Below are 18,135 nucleotides of genomic sequence, written 5' to 3' on the forward strand. Positions count from 1 at the left end.
CATAGTTTTATTGTTTATAAAAATTATAAATGTAGATTAGATTTTTTTCTCTTAATTTAGATTTTTACTCTATTTTTATAAAAATTATTTATTTTAACTATTTTTTAATTTATGTATACAATTTTAACTGTCAATTCTTATCATATAATTTTAACGAAGATTCTTAGTTAATATATACTTTACCCTTATCTTTAAGTTTCGGAATCAAAACCCCTCTTTTTTGGGTATTCATCTATATACACTTTCGAAACTCAAATCAAAATTATAAAAATTACGCATTAATCTTATTTTAATAGAACTAATTATATATTTAAATATTTATTCTAATTTACGTTATTATATATTTAAATATTTATACTCTTCTTTTGTAAGAATATTAAAAAAAAAATCCTTAAATAATGAAATATTTACTGTGCTTACCTATTCCACGCCATAAAAATCCAAAATTGGTAAAGTCTTCGATTTATGGTGTTTTTTTCTAATGCTGTTCATCATCCATTAGAGATTTTGTTACAATCGTGGACAGGAATGCCAAACAGATACCTTCTCTTTAGTAGATCACGCGCCAATTAAGTGTGTGGGTTGATGAGATGCACATCGCGGTGAAACAGAACCAGTTGTCGCCTGGTCGCCTAAAGATTGGATAACGTTTTAGTTGAAATGGAAAGTGGGTTTGGCGTCCGAACGTAACAGTCTTTTGAAGACAATACGGTGAGTCGTCTCCGGTTCGCTCATGCCAGCATGAGTTAGAATTTGAGGAATACAAAGAACATACGCCCAAGCAGTAGATATTAATATTTTATTAAAATAATATCTCTTATTTTTATTTAATTAAATTGACAATTTAAATAACTAAATTCACTTTACTAATACAATTTCAAGTTGCTGATTAGAATTACAAAATTAGAGAAATTGCCACCACATACAAGTGTGAAAGTCGCGAGAAGTTTTCTTAGAAATACTGAATTCTATAAAAAATTCATAAAAGACATTTCGTAAATTGTATTAAGTAAGTTAGAGTTTATAAACATAAAAAAGGTTTGGATAAGGTTTATCTCGATTGGTTGAACAAACAAACTCTAAAATACAATAACAGATAATTAAACTCACAACTACTACAATCACTATAGTAGATAAATTAGAGTTTATAAGCATGACAGAAGTTCGAATCTAAACTTTTTTTTTTAGAATTTTAATACTCTATCAGTTTTATTAAATCCTAAAATCTTGTGTCATTAAACTTTTCTTTCGATAGTTTGCGAGCTTTCAACGCTTTGATAAAGAAACTTTTCTTGGCTCCTATTGTGATTGCACCATATTAGAGTCTCTGCAAGTGATATAATTGTGGGAGCAGTGCTCAGTCAAAGGACATTGACCGAAGCGCAACTGAATTATGACACAACAAAAAGGGCATAATTGGTTTTGTGTCTACTTTCAGTAAGTTTTGATCGTACTTGATTGGGGCCAAGATTGTGGAAAAAAGTCATATGATGTGAAGCATTACATATAGGAAGACCTTTACTTGCATAAAGGGTGTGCTGATAGTATAATATGTGGACGTGTGCTTGAGGAAGAAATGCAATCTATTTTGCCGCATTGCCATGATAGAGAGGTAGGTGGTTAATCCGGGCCAACCAAGGCAACTTCAAACTTTAAAGGTACTTCAATCGGGTTTTGATTGACCCACTATGTTTAAAGATGTGTATGCCTATGTAGTATCTGGTGCTAATATCTGAAAACGAGGAACATATCTAGGAAGCATGAGATGCCTTCAAATAATTCCCAAATGTGAATTGTTGGACGAGTGAGGCAGTGAGTTTACGGGGCAATTTTCTGGTTCATGTTTTAACAAATATATTCTTGTGATAGCAGATTATGTGTCTAAATGGGTGGTGGAAGTAGAAACACTTAGAACTAATAATGCAAGATTTGGCACAATGGTGGCACTCATTTCATAATAAACAATTTGAAATCTTTTAAAGTAAATGTGATAGATATCATGCATTAAGTATTCATCATTTTCCATCTGAAAATTACCTGTTGAAGTAAAGATGTCTAATAGGGAACTAAAAGGAATTTTAAAAAAGCATGTGAATATTATAAGAGAGATTGGTCATTTGGTTGGATATTGTGTTATTGTCCTATAGGACAACATATAAAACTCCGATTGGCATGTCTCTACATAGGTTAGTTTCGACAAAGCATGTCATTTGCTTGTTGAACTTGACCATCAGACATATTGGGCTATTAAATTTCCCAATTCTAATATGCGAGGTGAAAAGAAGTTGATGAGAAGGGTTACGCAATTAGACTTGTGAAAATACCAAACCATAGAAGGAAAGAACTAAAAAGTGGCATCACATTCATATTATAGAGAGAAAATTCTAGATGGTTAGGGCCTTTCACATTATTCAAAGTTTATTTTTTAAATGCATATAAAATATCTCATTGAAAGAAATGCACATTCACAGTTAATGATCAACATTCTATCGAAAGAGGATTCAACTAATAAAGGATTGACGATTTATTGGTAAAAATTTATATATCAATCGATTTATACGGATCGATCGATGTATATATTAGTCAAACATAGATTTGTACGTATCAATTTTTATGTATTCTTATTATTCTCTCGAGATTATTTGTAAAACAATATTTGAGACACTTAATGGAAATTGAATTGAGATTGGATGTGTACAAATCTAAGCTTATGCATTGGTATATCATTCCTGTTGCTTGAGGACAATGAAAAACTAGTTTTGGGGGTAGTTGATAAGTTCACATTTGTGTTACATTTTATCCTCCTAATTATGTCATTTCACTTAATTTTGGTTCATTGTGATCTCAATACTACCCTAATTTCGATTATGTGTGTTTTGTAGGATAACATGTGAGATTGAGGTCAAAACAAGAACTTCACTATGAATTGTAGCAAGGATGATGAACAAGATCAACAAGCTTGAGAAACAATTGCACTTCACAACCGTTCATGTCCAGACCCAAAACTCAAGTTCTTTGAAGTCATCAAATTGAGTGAAAGAGAAGTCCTCAACTTCCTTTTTTGAAAGTTTGATATTGATAAGCAAAGGCGAAATAATTGAGGTTACACGTAATTGGTTACCCTTTAGTCACAAATCCGTTTTAAAGATAAAGTTTTTATCTAATATATATAACATGGATACTCATATGCCAAAAAAGCTACGCGTGCCCAGTTTTGAGTTTTCAATTAAATTTGGTTTTTTTTTATAGGTACAAAATATATTAGTATTATTATTGTTATTAGTATTATATAATATATGATACATATTTTACGATATAATATAAATAAAAAATGATATATATAATTAAATATATTAAATTAATACAATATATTAAACATAGTATATAATAAGATACATATATTATAATATGGTACAAATTAATATATTTTTTTAGAAAAAATAATAATATAATAGGAATATATATAAAAAAATTTAAATTTTTAAATATTTTTATAATATGATAATATGTTAATAAAATTTTTATTATTTTATTAATATTTTAATATTTTATTTTTTAAAAATTATATTATATAATATAATATAAAAAATTAAATTTTTAATATAAAATATAATATATAATTTGACTATTATGGGTATTACTTATTCCATATTAGAAAAGAATAGCTAAACGTGTGATACTTGCAAAATATTATAGTCAAGGCAGAATTATTAATTATTAAAAAAAGTTACGTAATTAATTAATAATAAAACTATGTGTATTTATTTTTGGTACATAATTTATATACACAGATGAGGTGTTATCACGTGATTAGATATTTTTTTATTATATGATGACACATGTTTTAAAATCATCTAATCACATGATGACATATCACTGTGTATATGAATTATATATCAAAAATAGGTACACATAATATTACTTATTAATTAATTAATTTCCAATAGCAAAAGCAGATTCCATCAACAACAAGAATTGTGTGTGGCACAATCCTACTTCTGTTTGACTTGCTTAATTATAGGAAAAAAGAAAAAAGCGTTCATTAACATTAATTAATAAATTACAAATGATGCATTAACTACTAAATTATGCATAAATTATGAAAGTGATAGGGAGATGTATCTTGTAAAGCAACGCACGAGCATTACATAAACAAGTGTTTCTTGCCGTCTACGTGAAAAGAATCGACACCAAACAATGGGTCAAGCCTGTTGGAACTGAAAGATTGTATTCCCACTTCTTTTTATTTAAATCTTAGTTTATACACAAAGTGGACGTAGTTTGTGTCATTTAATTTAGACCGAATGGCTATTATTCATCTGTCTGAATTGTTAACGAGAAGAGATAAAGACGATTCATTTATCTTTATCAGTAGACGAAGACTTCTCTCTTTATTGGCAGGCAAAAAAATAAAGATTTTATCGATATTTCTTCGTTAATCAATAAAAAAAGAAAGTTAATTAAAAATTAGAATAAAAAGAGGAAATCGTCGAAAACGGAAATAGTGACTAAAAAGAGAAAAAAAAACTTAGGGGGGAGGGGGTAATCCACTACTGCAATGAGTGCAATCCACAAATCAACTTCCAGCTTTTTTCCTAATTGGAATATTCATAAATATCCTCTATTCAAAACCCTAATTTGTTAAATCTCTTTTACCGATTTAATATTGAAGGAAAAAGAAGACGGAGGGAGGGAGGGAGAAAAAACAAGAAAAAGAAAGAATGTTAGCCGTGTTGGGTTTGTTGAGTGGGGACAAGTGAAGGAAGAAGAATAGAAAGAGAGGAAATGCAAAAGAAGATATATACATACACATACACACATATAAAACTAATTTTTAAAATTAGATAAATAAATTTATTTAAATACCCAATAATTGTAGTTGATGGAAAAAATTGGACTTCTAGAATTTCTTGGCACCTTCTTTAGGTTCCTCGTTGATTCTTCACATGTTATTTTTCTTGTTAATAAAATGGCCACTGCTGATTCCCTTGGCTGTGAAAATCATTTTTCTTTTGAACATCTCAGAAATCTATCCACTTCTTCATGGCATACGTTGTTATGAAAAGGCCCAAGGATTTATTCCCGCCAAAGGTTTAGTTAATTCCCAAATTATTATTTATTAAATTTTAAAATTTTAAATATTTATCTATAAATTATTAAAATTTAAAAAAATTATTAATTTTAAAGATGTAGTTGTTATTTAACTAGTGATATATGAGTGTTGGATTTGCAAACAATAAAGAAATCATAATGTTTGATGTGCGATTTGAAAGGATGATGGTCAAAATGAGAATGGTAGAGGGAGAGTTTGTTGGAGGATTATTGTTCTTCTTTAGATGGATATGCATCGTAATAGAGTTTCAACGGTCAATGAAAAAAGAAAAAGTAAAAAGAGATGATTAAGAAAGAGAGACATGCTGGAGAGAGAGAGAGAGACATTGTCGGAGAAGGGGACCATTTGTCACAAAATTATTACTAAAAAATAAAAATCTTAAAAAATATATATAACTTTTTAAAATTTAATTGTATGAAAAATTATTAGGTTTTAAGGTTTAAAAAAGAGAAATAAGATAAAATTTTATTTTTTTAATATCATCAATTAAATAATAATTTTATTTTTAAAATTTATTAATTTTATTATTTTAATAATTTATAAATAAATATTTAAATTTTTTAAATTTAACCAGAGAAAATTTAAGGATACACCCGAGTGGATCTTCCGGACTTATGAAAAGGAACATCCCAATAAAACATAGAAAGGAAAGCACTTTCAAAACTGGTCAAAGAAGAACTGAAAAGGAGTCATTTTATAATCTGTGTTCACAAGCTCACACGTCACAACACATGCAACGAGCTTACGTCAAAGGAGAAATCATTCAAACGTAGGAGACGTATAAAGGACAAAAGATTCATAGCTGGAATTATTTTAGTATGAAGTTAAATAAATCATCAATTTTCATTGCCTGCCCCCCTGCCAACTCTTGTTACTTCTGTCTCTTTTTCCTCCTGTAAAACCAGTCTAAGCATCACATTTGACATCTTAAGGTTTTTCTTTTTCTTAAATCAACACAAAACCCAGAAATATTCCGATCCTCCTAACCCATTTGTCTCTCTAATTCCATCAGTAGTTCAGTTCAGCACTTTGGTTTTATTAGTTTCATGCCCTTCCTGTTTTATTTTTGTAATCTTGTGACTGAATTTGTTTCTATTTTTTGGGGATAGTTCGGTGCTTTTTTCTGTTATAGGAATTATGGGTTTGTTTCAATATAGTAGAGTTTTGAGTTTTTGTCTACTTCTTGTGTTCAAGACTTGTATTGCTGGATCTCAATATGTTGGGAAAATATATCCTGGGTTTGAGGCATCAAACATGGAGTGGATTGGTAACGATGGCCTGTTTTTGCGATCTAATAACTCGGTTTTCGCTTGTGGATTTTACACTGCCTTGGATGCTCAATCCTTTTTGCTTGTTGTCATTCACATTAGTAGTGCCAAAGTAGTTTGGACTGCTAACAGAGGCAAATTGGTTAAAGGATCTGATAAGTTTGTGTTTGGGGAGAATGGGAATGTTTATTTGAAACTGGGAAATGGTGTTGCTTGGTCCTCAAATACTACTGGAGAGAAAGTTGCATCCATGGAATTGCAGGACACAGGCAATTTCGTGTTGCTTGGGAAGGATGGAGGTGTTGTTTGGCAGAGTTATAGCCACCCCACTGATACTCTTTTACCCGGCCAAGAGTTCTCTGAAGGAATGAGACTGAAAAGTTTTCCCAATAACAACACGAGTGTTTTTCTTGAAATAAAGTCTGGTGATTTGGTGTTATATGCAGGTTTTCAGACTCCACAAACCTATTGGTCCTTGACAAATGATAGCCGAAAAACCAATAATAGTGTTAGTGGCAAGGTCCATTCTGCATATCTGGAGTCCAATGCATGGAGTTTCTATGATCAGAATAAGAAATTGCTTTGGCAGTTGGTCTTCACTGAGAATACTGACCCCAATGCTACCTGGGCTGCCATTTTAGGCTATGATGGGACCATTACTTTTTCTAATCTTCACAAGGGAAGTCAGGTTGCTTATGAGGCATTCAAGATTCCACAAGACTCTTGTGACACTCCTGAGCATTGTGGCCCCTATTATGTGTGCTACTTCGAGAATCGGTGCCAGTGCCCTTCTTCTCTTCAATCTTTCAATTGCAAACCTCCAATTGCTTCAACGTGTGATGACTCCAAGGATTCATCAGAGCTTTTATATGTTGGCGAAAATCTTAATTATTTTGCTCTAGGGTTTGTGAAACCCCTTTCAAGATTCAATGTTGGGTCTTGCAAAGAAGCTTGCCTTCATAACTGCTCCTGCTCTGCACTGTTCTTTGAAAATAGTACTCAAAATTGCTATCTGTTCGATGAAATAGGTACTTTGCAACGCTCTCAGCAGGGTTCAGCTGGTTATGTTTCATATGTGAAGGTTGTGAGTGGAAGTGGTGGTAATGGAAGAGGCAACGGGGTAAAGAAGACTCTATTGATATTGTTTATGGTTATTGCAAGCATAATTGCAGTTGCTGGTCTTCTTTATCTGGGACTATGGTACCGTAGAAAGCAGGGATCAATGAAGTTTTCTCAAGAAAACTTGGAAGAGGACACTTTTTTGGACAGTTTTTCTGGCATGCCTACTCGTTTCAGTTATAGTGATCTTAGTAAAGCAACTAAATGCTTCTCTACAAAGGTTGGTCAAGGAGGGTTTGGCTCTGTTTATCTAGGTGTGCTACCGAATGGAACCCAACTGGCTGTTAAAAAATTGGAGGGCATTGGGCAGGGGAAGAAGGAGTTTAGAGCTGAAGTAAGTATGATTGGGAATATACATCATGTCCATCTGGTTAGGCTCAAAGGCTTCTGTGCTGAGGGGGTTCACCGGCTTCTTGTCTATGAGTATATGGCAAACAGTTCTTTGGATAAATGGATCTTCAAAACTGATAATGAAAGTCAATTGTTGAGTTGGAGTACAAGATTCAATATTGCAGTGGGTACTGCAAAGGGATTAGCCTATCTGCATGAGGAATGTGAAGTGAAGATTGTTCACTGTGACATAAAACCTGAGAATGTTCTTCTTGATGATCATTTCACTGCCAAAGTTTCGGATTTTGGTCTGGCAAAGCTGATGAACCGCGAAGAAAGCCTTGTATATACAACATTGAGGGGTACAAGGGGGTACCTTGCACCAGAATGGATAACAAACAATCCAATTTCAGAGAAGAGTGATGTATATAGCTATGGCATGGTCTTGCTCGAGATAATCGGAGGCAGGAAATCTTATGAAGTAGGGAATGATACAGAGAAAGCACATTTTCCTTCATATGCCTTCAAGATGCTGGAGGAAGGAAAACCAAGCGAAATCCTTGATCCGAGGCTAGAGATCAAAGAAAATGATGAGCAAGTTCTCACTGCAATCAAAGTTGCATTGTGGTGCATACAAGATGAGATGCATCTGAGACCACCAATGACTAAAATAGTCCAAATGCTTGAAGGGCTATGTGTTGTGCCTCAGCCACCTACCCCTTCTCAGCTGAATTCTCGGGCATACTCAGGCTGTTTCAAGTGGAGCGATGAAGGTAGTTTATCAGGACTAGTTGGTGACAGTAGTGGCGGACTTCTATCAGCTGTTCAACTATCAGGTCCAAGATAATACAAGCAATGTAATAAGGGAGGCATATACACAGATTTGAGAGCTTTCTAGTATAACAGGTTTCATTTTACTCTCAGTAGCATTTGAACCATTAGACTTCCTGGTGCTATGTATTTCATTCATTATGCTTGTAACTTGTAAGTTCTATCAAGTGAAATCACTTCAGACCCAATGAAAAATCATTCTGTCAATTTTTTGAAATTTCCTATTGCAAAGTTTTCGTTTTTTTCCTGGGTTTTTTTTAAGAAGAGAATGCTAAGTAAAATAATCGAGCACCACAAAAGAACTGAATCCATTTCGTATTCATGTCAACCAAGCTAGAGAAACCGCTTGGAATCTTCTTTCTCCCTCCACCTTAGGGCCCATAGATTCTTTTCTGAGCTTGAATGGTATAAACGCGTTCTCACCTAATCAAGCATTTTCATAGTTATGCCAAGGTGAATTTTTAACGAAAAGGACATCTAAAATAATGTAGCAAGTGGGTATCGTACTTTTTTGACGACAATCGGAGACTTTGACTCACCAGAAACTACAGAGTTTGTGAGAGGAACGCAATCCTCCCACTTAAATAATTTGTCACCAACCTACTTAAACCTATGGAAATAAATATGGAGTTGTCAATTTTTTTTTTTTCTTGGGTTATTTTCTTTTTTTTGTTCTACATTTCGCTTGTAAGACGTAATTTCTAACTGCACATTGATGTGTTGATAGACATTACTTGTCCAGATAAAATGTTATACTAATTGACATTTTTTCATAGGCCAAAGGACTATTTCCCACCCAAGATATGCTACAATCTCAAGTTTCTACAATTTATTTTTAATAATACCAAACACCCATCCATGAACAATTAAATTTAACGGAACCCTAGCATCTTGAACTTTTATTTCTTTTTGCCCCATAAACTTTAAAAACTAAAATTTTCCCCTACCCTAAGTTTTAAAAAATGGCAGTTTCACCCTAGGGTTTCGTTTTGAAATCTCCAGCGACATCTCCGGCTCCATTGCCAATGACCTCTCCCTCCCGAAGCATCCTCTCCTTCCGGGGATCTCTTTTCTCCCATTTGGACGCCAGATCAACGTCGAAAAAGCCATGCTTCGTCTTCCCCGACGAAGTTCTTCATCTTCCACGACTTTTCAGACACCAATTTGGCATCCAAATGGGAGGAAAGAGATTGTCGGAAGGAGAAGATGCTTCGGGAGGGAGAGGTCATTGGCAATGGAGTCGGAGATTTCAAAACGAAACCCTAGAGTGAAACTGTCATTTTTTAAAACTTAGGCTGGGAGAAAATTTTAGTTTTTAAAGTTTGGAGGGGCAAAAATATATTATATTTTAGTTTATTTTTAATATTATAGAGAAAATAACAATTTTACCTTTATCACCGTTAAATTTAACTACTCATAGATAGGTGTTTGGTATTATTAAAGATAAAGGGTGGAAACTTAAGATTGCAGCATACCTTGGGTGGGAAATAGTCCTTTGGCCTTTTTCATATTACATCCGACAATGAAAAATTATAACTTCTTGTGTTATTAACGTACAATTGTTAACCTACCCTTAAATTAGAAAATTAATTTTTGAATTTAAAAATAAAAAAAGTAATTGATAAGATTATAAATTCATATAATTAACCTCCGACATTTGAAATAAAACTAAAATCATCTAAAGATATGTAAAGAAATTTTTATGACATTTTCTCCTTTTTAAATTTATTCGATAAACAAAAACTACTCCCTCCTTCTTAATAATGGCTCTCTCTCTGGTGTCTTTTCTCTACTCAGCGGCTCTCCCTTTAATCGGCATTGTTTAAATTTGAAGAATCCAAACAAAACCCTTTATTTGAATGACGAATACGACGTCCAAATGAATTGTCATTGTTTGGACGACAATGCGACTAGACCAAAGGTCATCTCATGGCCCTGCTCAACAGCTTCCCCTTATAAACGCCACTGCCAGAGTGGTACCCCAGAAACAGCTAAATTTCCAACGGATCCTCAACCACCAAGACCGGTGGCACTAACAATCAGCAAAATGCTGCAGCCATCATTGCTTCACACTCAGCTGCCTTCCCAGATCTCCAGTGGTCTCTGGGTTCCTGCTGCTGGAACAACACTCCCAGCATTTGCTAAGCTCAGCATTTAACATATGAGTAGCTAGAATCAGCAGTGTGTTCCAATCCTTTTTTAACTTTTTTCTTTTTTTAACCAAGCATCCAAATTCCTTTTAGGTTTAATTTGTGTGATCGCTGTCTTCCTTTTAGGTTTAATTTGTGTATACAGATTGCCGATCCAGAATATAGTTTTTAACTTTTTAGATATTTTTTAATGACTGCTTTTGTAAGATTCTGTTAAATATTCTGTCACTTTTATACAAATTTTGATTATATAATATAATGATTATAGATTCGATTATTATAATTTGAATTATTCTATCTAATAAATATAGACGAAATCTCTTATTATAAAATATATATATATAGGGAGTGAAGGTTAAAATTGATAATAACTTGGAATTTTTTTTAATTATTTTATAATTTAGTTTTTAAAATGCCGTACAAGCATGACAAACCCACTTGGCATCGCCATACTGGTTTACACCAGAATCTTACATTATTATACACCATGTTTTTTAAATTAGATTGATGTTCGAATGAGTTTTCTCATTAGCTTAGATTTAATTGTTTTAATCAATTCAATTAGTCGATTCAATCTATTATCAAATTATAATAAATTTTTTATAAATGATATTAAAATAACTAATAGATTTTACACTTAAATAGGAAAAATCAGAATAAAATATTTCGGTTGCATAAAAAATTGCAAAAAAAAAAAATAATAATCAAGATACCTAGATCTATGATTATTAGAATATATTTTTTTCAATGAGTAACAATTATTTACTTAATCTAAATAAAACAATTAAATTAAAAAAAATTTCATCTCATAATACAAAAAAAATGCCACATGATATTTCAAAATTTTAAAAATTGACTCATCGTGTTACGAATATTTAAAATTAAAGTTCTTTTATACTTTATGAAACAAATATTTCAATCGATGAGAGATACCATTTTTCTCTTTTTTTTAATTTTATTTTTGGTGTTACATTTTTTTTACAAACTTTTAAATTAATATAGTCTAATATAAAATAATTAAATTATTAAAAAATAATCAAATTTTGGATAAACCTGATTTAGTCAATTTTAACCGATTCATTAGTTTTGACCAGATTTTGATTCGATCAAATTTAGTCAAAATTCAATCTAACTTCTAATAAAAACTAGATTAGATTTAAAGCCGATTCTCGATTCAACCGGTCAGTTTGGTTTTCAAAACAGTGCTTCTGCATACTCTATAACATCATTCTCCCTGACAGGCGCCCAATGCTTCGTTCGAACATCCGATTGGGCTGTTGAAGTGTTCTGGGAAAGCCATAGAGGTGTTGTATTGCGTTGCCTATACATTATTATGAATAGGAAAACACCAAGAAAGCAACTGAAAACGAATCAATTTATAATCTGTATTCATAACCTCACAAGTCATAGGACATGCAACGAACTTCCGTGAAGGGAAGAAATCATTCAAAGGTAGAAGAAGTATAAAGGGCAAACGATTCATTGCTGGAATTATTTTAGTGTCAAGTTAAATAAGTCATCAATTTTTACTACCTGCCCTGCCAACTCTTGTTTCTTCTGTCTCTTTTTCTTCCAATAAAACCAGTTTCAGGCTCGCACCTAACATCTTAAAGTTCATAATTTTCTTAAATCAACACAAAACCCAGCAAACAATCGATCCTTCCAATCCATTTGTCTCTCTAATTCCATCGGTAGTTCAGGTCAGCACTTTGGTTTTATAATTTTCATGCTCATCATTTTTTATTTTTGCTTGTTTTCAACAAAATTCTGTTTGTCATTAATCTTCGGACTGATTTTGTTTTGATTATTTGAAAAAGTTCGGTGCTTTTCAGTTATAGGAATCATGGGTTTGTTTCAATATAGTAGAGTCTTGAGTTTTTGTCTACTTCTTGTGTTCAAGACTTGTATTGCTGGATCTCAATATGTTGGGAAAATATATCCTGGGTTTGAGGCATCACACATGGAGTGGATTGATAACGATGGCCTGTTTTTGCGATCTAACAACTCGGTTTTCGCTTGTGGATTTTACACTGCCCTGGATGGTCAATCCTTTTTGCTTGTTGTCATTCACATTAGTAGTGCCAAAGTTGTTTGGACTGCTAATAGAGGCAAATTGGTTAAAGGATCTGATAAGTTTGTGTTTGGGGAGAATGGGAATGTTTATTTGCAACAGGGAAATGGTGTTGCTTGGTCCTCTAATACTACTGGAGAGAAAGTTGCATCCATGGAATTGCAGGACTCAGGCAATTTCGTGTTGCTCGGGGAGGATGGAGGTGTTGTTTGGCAGAGTTATAGCAATCCCACTGATACTCTTTTACCCGGCCAGGAGTTTTCTGAAGGAATGAGACTGAAAAGTTTTCCCAATAGCAACAACGTGAGTGTTTTTCTTGAAATAAAGTCTGATGATTTGGTGTTATATGCAGGCTATCAGACTCCACAAACCTATTGGTCCTTGACAAATGATAGCCGAAAAACCAATAATAGTGTTAGTGGCAAGGTCCATTCTGCATATCTGGAGTCCAATGCATGGAGTTTCTATGATCAGAATAAGAAATTGCTTTGGCAGTTGGTCTTCACTGAGAATACCGATCCCAGTGCTACATGGGCTGCCATTTTAGGCTCTGATGGGACCATTACGTTTTCTAATCTTCACAAGGGAAGTCAAGTTGCTTCTGAGGCATTCAAGATTCCTCAAGACTCTTGTGGCACTCCTGAGCATTGTAGCCCCTATTATGTGTGCTATTTCGAGAATCGGTGCCAGTGCCCTTCTTCTCTTCAATCTTTCAGTTGCAAACCTCCAATTGGTTTAACGTGTGATGACTCCAAGGATTCATCAGAGCTTTTCTATGTTGGCAAAAATCTTTATTATTTTGCACTTGGGTTTGTGAAACCCCTTTCAAGATTCAATGTTGAGGCTTGCAAAGAAGCATGCCTTCATAACTGCTCCTGCTCTGCACTGTTCTTTGAAAATAGTAATCAAAATTGCTATCTGTTTGATGAAATAGGTACTTTGCAACGCTCTCAGCAGGGTTCAGCTGGTTATGTTTCATATGTGAAGGTCGTGAGTGGAACTAGTAAAGGAAGAGGAAACGGGGTAAAGAAGACTCTATTGATATTGTTTATAGTTATTGCAAACATAATTGCTGTTGCTGGTCTTCTTTATCTGGGAGTATGGTACCACAGAATGAAGAGATCAATGACATTTTCTCAAGAGAACTTGGAAGAGGACACTTTCTTGGACAGTTTTTCTGGCATGCCTATTCGCTTCAGTTATAGTGATCTTAGTAGAGCAACTAAAAGCTTCACTACAAAGGTTGGTCAAGGAGGCTTCGGCTCTGTTTATCTAGGTGTGCTACCGGATGGAACCCAATTGGCTGTTAAAAAATTGGAGGGCATTGGGCAGGGGAAGAAGGAGTTTAGAGCTGAAGTAAGTATAATTGGGAGTATACATCACGTCCATCTGGTTAGACTCAAAGGCTTCTGTTCTGAGGGGGCTCACCAGCTTCTTGTTTATGAGTACATGGCAAACAGGTCTTTGGATAAATGGATTTTCAAGACTGATAATGAAAGTCAATTGTTGAGTTGGAGTACAAGATTCAATATTGCAGTGGGCACTGCAAAGGGATTAGCTTATCTGCATGAGGAATGTGAAGTGAAGATTGTTCACTGTGACATAAAACCTGAGAATGTTCTTCTTGATGATCATTTCACTGCCAAAGTTTCGGATTTTGGCTTGGCAAAGCTGATGAACCGCGAAGAAAGCCTTGTATATACAACATTGAGGGGTACAAGGGGGTACCTTGCACCAGAATGGATAACAAACAATCCAATTTCAGAGAAGAGTGATGTATATAGCTACGGCATGGTCTTGCTCGAGATAATCGGAGGCAGGAAATCTTATGAACCAGGGATTGATACAGAGAAAGCCCATTTTCGTTCATATGCCTTCAAGATGCTGGAAGAAAGAAGACCAAGCGAAATCCTTGATCCGAGGCTAGAGATCAATGAGAATGATGAGCAAGTTCTCACTGCAATCAAAGTTGCATTGTGGTGCATACAAGATGAGATGCATCTGAGACCACCAATGACTAAAGTCGTCCAAATGCTTGAAGGGCTATGTGTTGTGCCTCAGCCACCTACCCCTTCTCAGCTAAATTGTCGGGCATACTCAGGTTGTTTCAAGTGGAGCGATCATGGTAGTTCATCAGGACTACTTGGTGACCGTAGTGGCATACTTCTATCAGCTGTTCAACTATCAGGTCCAAGATAATACAAGCAACGTAATAAGGGAGGCATATACACAGATTTGAGAGCTTTCTAGTATAACAGGTATCATTTTACTCTCTGTAGCATTTGAATCATTAGACTTCCTGGTGCTATGTATTTCATTCATTATGCTGGTAACTTGTAAATTATATCAACTGAAATCACTTCAGACCCAATGAAAATTTAAGTGTGTCAATTTTGTGAAATTTCCTATTGCAAGGTTTTCATTTTTTTTTTTTTCTGGGTTTTTTGAGAAGAGAATGCCAATTGAAATAATCAAGCACCACAAAAGAACTGAATATATTTCATATTCATGTCAACCAAACTAAAGAAGCCGCTATGAATCTTCTTTCTCCACCTTAGGTCCATAGATTCTCTTCTGAGCTTAAATGGTATAAACGTGTTCTCACCTAATCAATCATTTTCATAGTTATGAGAAGGTGAATTTCTAACAAAAGGAGATCTAAAATACTGTGGCACGTGGGAATCGTACTTCTTTGACGACAATCGGAGACTTTGACTCACCATATACTAGAGGGTTTATGAGAGTTACGCAATCCTCCTACCAACCCACTTGAATAGCACGAAGTGTCTTTTTAAACCTATGGAAATAAATGTGGAGTTGTCAATTTCGTTTTTCTTTCTGGGCTTTTTTCTTCTTTGTTATACCGTGAATTCTAACACGCAAGAGTGACTTTTAGCAAAGCAATTGGCTACAGTATAGGCAATCCTCATATTGACGTGTTGATAGACAACCGTTATAAATATGTATATAATTTAGTTCAAACTATAAAATCAAACTAAAACGAATTTGCTTAAAATTTATAGTTCGGTTTGGGTTTAAAATTTTTTAAATCGTTTTTTTTTTTAGTTTCAGTTACTGTTTAGACAATTTTCAAACCAAACGGCACTATAAACCATTTTTCTTTATATATATATATATATATATATATATATATATATATATATATTTTTCAATTTACAATTAGATGTTTCATTTGTTTTTTTTTCATAGTTGTTTTATCATTTTCTTTAAATATATATTGTATATATATTTCATATTTATTATAGAAAATATCATTTTGAAAATTTTTTATTTTGAAAAACATCATAAACACCTTTTAACATTTGAAAAATTTTCATAAACACTCATACTGTATCATCATTTTCTCTAAAAAAGTATCAGTCCATATCAGTAATATATATCATATCACATAATACGTTTATTATATAGTATTAATTCGATACATCTTATAATATGTATGATTTTCCATCTGTATCATATTATATCAGACGATATGTATCATGTGTCGTAGAATATTGATAACTATAATTCAAACCATAATCCAAATTGTACCAAACCTTATTTTTTTAGTTTAGTTTGGTTTAAAAATATTTCAAACTATATTTTTTAGTTTGATTTGAAAAAAATTTTTAGACTACATCAAATTGGACCGTACCCATCTCTAATCCCTTATCTAGGGAAAATGATACACCAACGGACATTTTTTTCATATTACATTCAACAATAGAAAGTTATAATTTCTTATGTTATCAAGACACAATTTTTTTCTTGTTTTTCGAATAGAAAGTCAATTTTTGAATTCAAATATGAAAAGGTAATTGATAAGATTGTAAATTCATATAATTTGCATCTAATACTTAGAATAAAATTAATATCATCACTAAAAATATATAAAGAAATTCTCATAAAGATTTAACTACTCTTTTTAGGACCCATATCCAAAATCAATCCCTTTTTATGATACCTCTTTTTTATAATATTTTATATACACTTTGCTAAAGCACTCTTTTATAGTTATCAATAGCATAATTCTCAACAGATGTAACACCTAGATTCCCAAGAATACAGAAGGTTTCAATTCCTAAAATTAAATGGATTTCCAGAGCCCCACTTAGGAAATTATAATTATTATTTTCCGTGCAGAACGCGCTTCTATTGAATTTTCCCTTTTTTATTTTCCCATATGCTTTGGATGTTCATATCGATTTACTATAAATTAAGTGACATTGTACCCTGACCCACGTCTTATTTCAAGAATTCTTCGGTGACCAATTTCCTCAACTCTTAATCGATTCATTCAATGGCTTCGTCTCAAGCTAGTCTTCTTCTCCAGAAGCAACTGAAGGATCTGAACAAGCACCCCGTTGAAGGTTTCTCCGCCGGCCTATTGAACGAGAACAACATGTTTGAATGGAGCGTTCTGATCATGGGACCTCCTGGAACTTTGTACGAGGGAGGTTTCTTCAATGCAATCATGAAATTCCCTCCAAACTATCCCTGCAGCCCTCCAACTGTGAGGTTCACTTCAGAAATTTGGCATCCGAATATTTACCCCGATGGGAAAGTCTGTATATCGATTCTTCATGCACCTGGCGACGATCCAAACGGCTATGAAGTTGCAGCTGAGCGATGGAGTGCAGTGCATACTGTTGAGAGTATTATTTTGAGCATAATTGTGATGCTTTCAAACCCTAATGATGAGTCTCCCGCCAACGTTGATGCTGCAAAAGAGTGGAGAGAAAATCGGGAGGAGTTTAAGAAGAAAGCTGCCCGCTGTGCTAGAAAATCCGAGGAGTTGTTCCTTACTCAGTTATAATTTTTCTTATGCTGTCAAATTTCAGAATTAGCATCTAATGTTTTCAAGAATTTACCAAATATATTTAAGAAATATTTAGTTAATGGCATTAATAAATTCCATTAGTTTGGGTGAATTCAATTTTGGGGATACAGAAGAACTAACGTAAAAAATTTTAAAAAGAAAAACAAAGCCAGCCCTTTCCTCTTTGACTCTCACAATTGAATCAAATATTACAATAAATCAAACAAAAACTTGTATTTTTTTTAATAGAACCCTAATGAAAAAGTGGAATGCATAATTACCCTTGAGAGTTGGGCAGTTATGGGGTCGGAAGACTATGAATCATTCTATAAAGGGATGCCAAAAACAGGGAAGAAAGCTCTGCGTTTCCTTTTCCCTTTTAGCTAGATCTGTCTTTACTTAGACTGGCATTCTAACTTGGCAGCTCGTAAGAT

General features: G+C 33.5%; 3 protein-coding genes across 4 annotated transcripts; all 3 read left to right on the forward strand.

Annotated features, from left to right (window-relative positions):
- The first annotated feature begins 5,951 nt into the window (after positions 1–5,951).
- Positions 5,952–8,887, forward strand: LOC123219318 (G-type lectin S-receptor-like serine/threonine-protein kinase SD2-5). The gene has a single exon (XM_044641208.1). It carries the CDS (start codon positions 6,251–6,253, stop codon positions 8,675–8,677), a length of 2,427 nt encoding a protein of 808 aa, XP_044497143.1. The 5' UTR covers positions 5,952–6,250; the 3' UTR covers positions 8,678–8,887.
- A 3,125-nt stretch (positions 8,888–12,012) lies between these two features.
- Positions 12,013–15,283, forward strand: LOC123219317 (G-type lectin S-receptor-like serine/threonine-protein kinase SD2-5). Of its 2 annotated transcripts, none has more exons than XM_044641206.1 (2): positions 12,013–12,511; positions 12,629–15,283. In XM_044641206.1, exon 2 carries the CDS (start codon positions 12,655–12,657, stop codon positions 15,079–15,081), a length of 2,427 nt encoding a protein of 808 aa, XP_044497141.1. In that variant the 5' UTR covers positions 12,013–12,511; positions 12,629–12,654; the 3' UTR covers positions 15,082–15,283. The 2 variants fall into 2 exon arrangements, with proteins under 2 accessions (XP_044497141.1, XP_044497142.1); XM_044641207.1 differs by having other exon boundaries at positions 12,014–12,511; positions 12,712–15,283.
- A 1,653-nt stretch (positions 15,284–16,936) lies between these two features.
- Positions 16,937–17,813, forward strand: LOC123218373 (ubiquitin-conjugating enzyme E2 7-like). Its single transcript, XM_044639821.1, has one exon. It carries the CDS (start codon positions 17,183–17,185, stop codon positions 17,696–17,698), a length of 516 nt encoding a protein of 171 aa, XP_044495756.1. The 5' UTR covers positions 16,937–17,182; the 3' UTR covers positions 17,699–17,813.
- The last annotated feature ends 322 nt before the right edge of the window (positions 17,814–18,135 follow it).

This window comes from Mangifera indica, chromosome 6, assembly GCF_011075055.1.
Source record: "Mangifera indica cultivar Alphonso chromosome 6, CATAS_Mindica_2.1, whole genome shotgun sequence".
Classification (NCBI taxonomy): Eukaryota; Viridiplantae; Streptophyta; class Magnoliopsida; order Sapindales; family Anacardiaceae; genus Mangifera; species Mangifera indica.

Coding starts and splice junctions, on each gene's coding strand:
- LOC123219318 (XM_044641208.1), top strand. CDS start 6,251: ATGGGTTTGTTTCAATATAGTAGAGTTTTGAGTTTTTGTCTACTTCTT.
- LOC123219317 (XM_044641206.1), top strand. CDS start 12,655: ATGGGTTTGTTTCAATATAGTAGAGTCTTGAGTTTTTGTCTACTTCTT.
- LOC123218373 (XM_044639821.1), top strand. CDS start 17,183: ATGGCTTCGTCTCAAGCTAGTCTTCTTCTCCAGAAGCAACTGAAGGAT.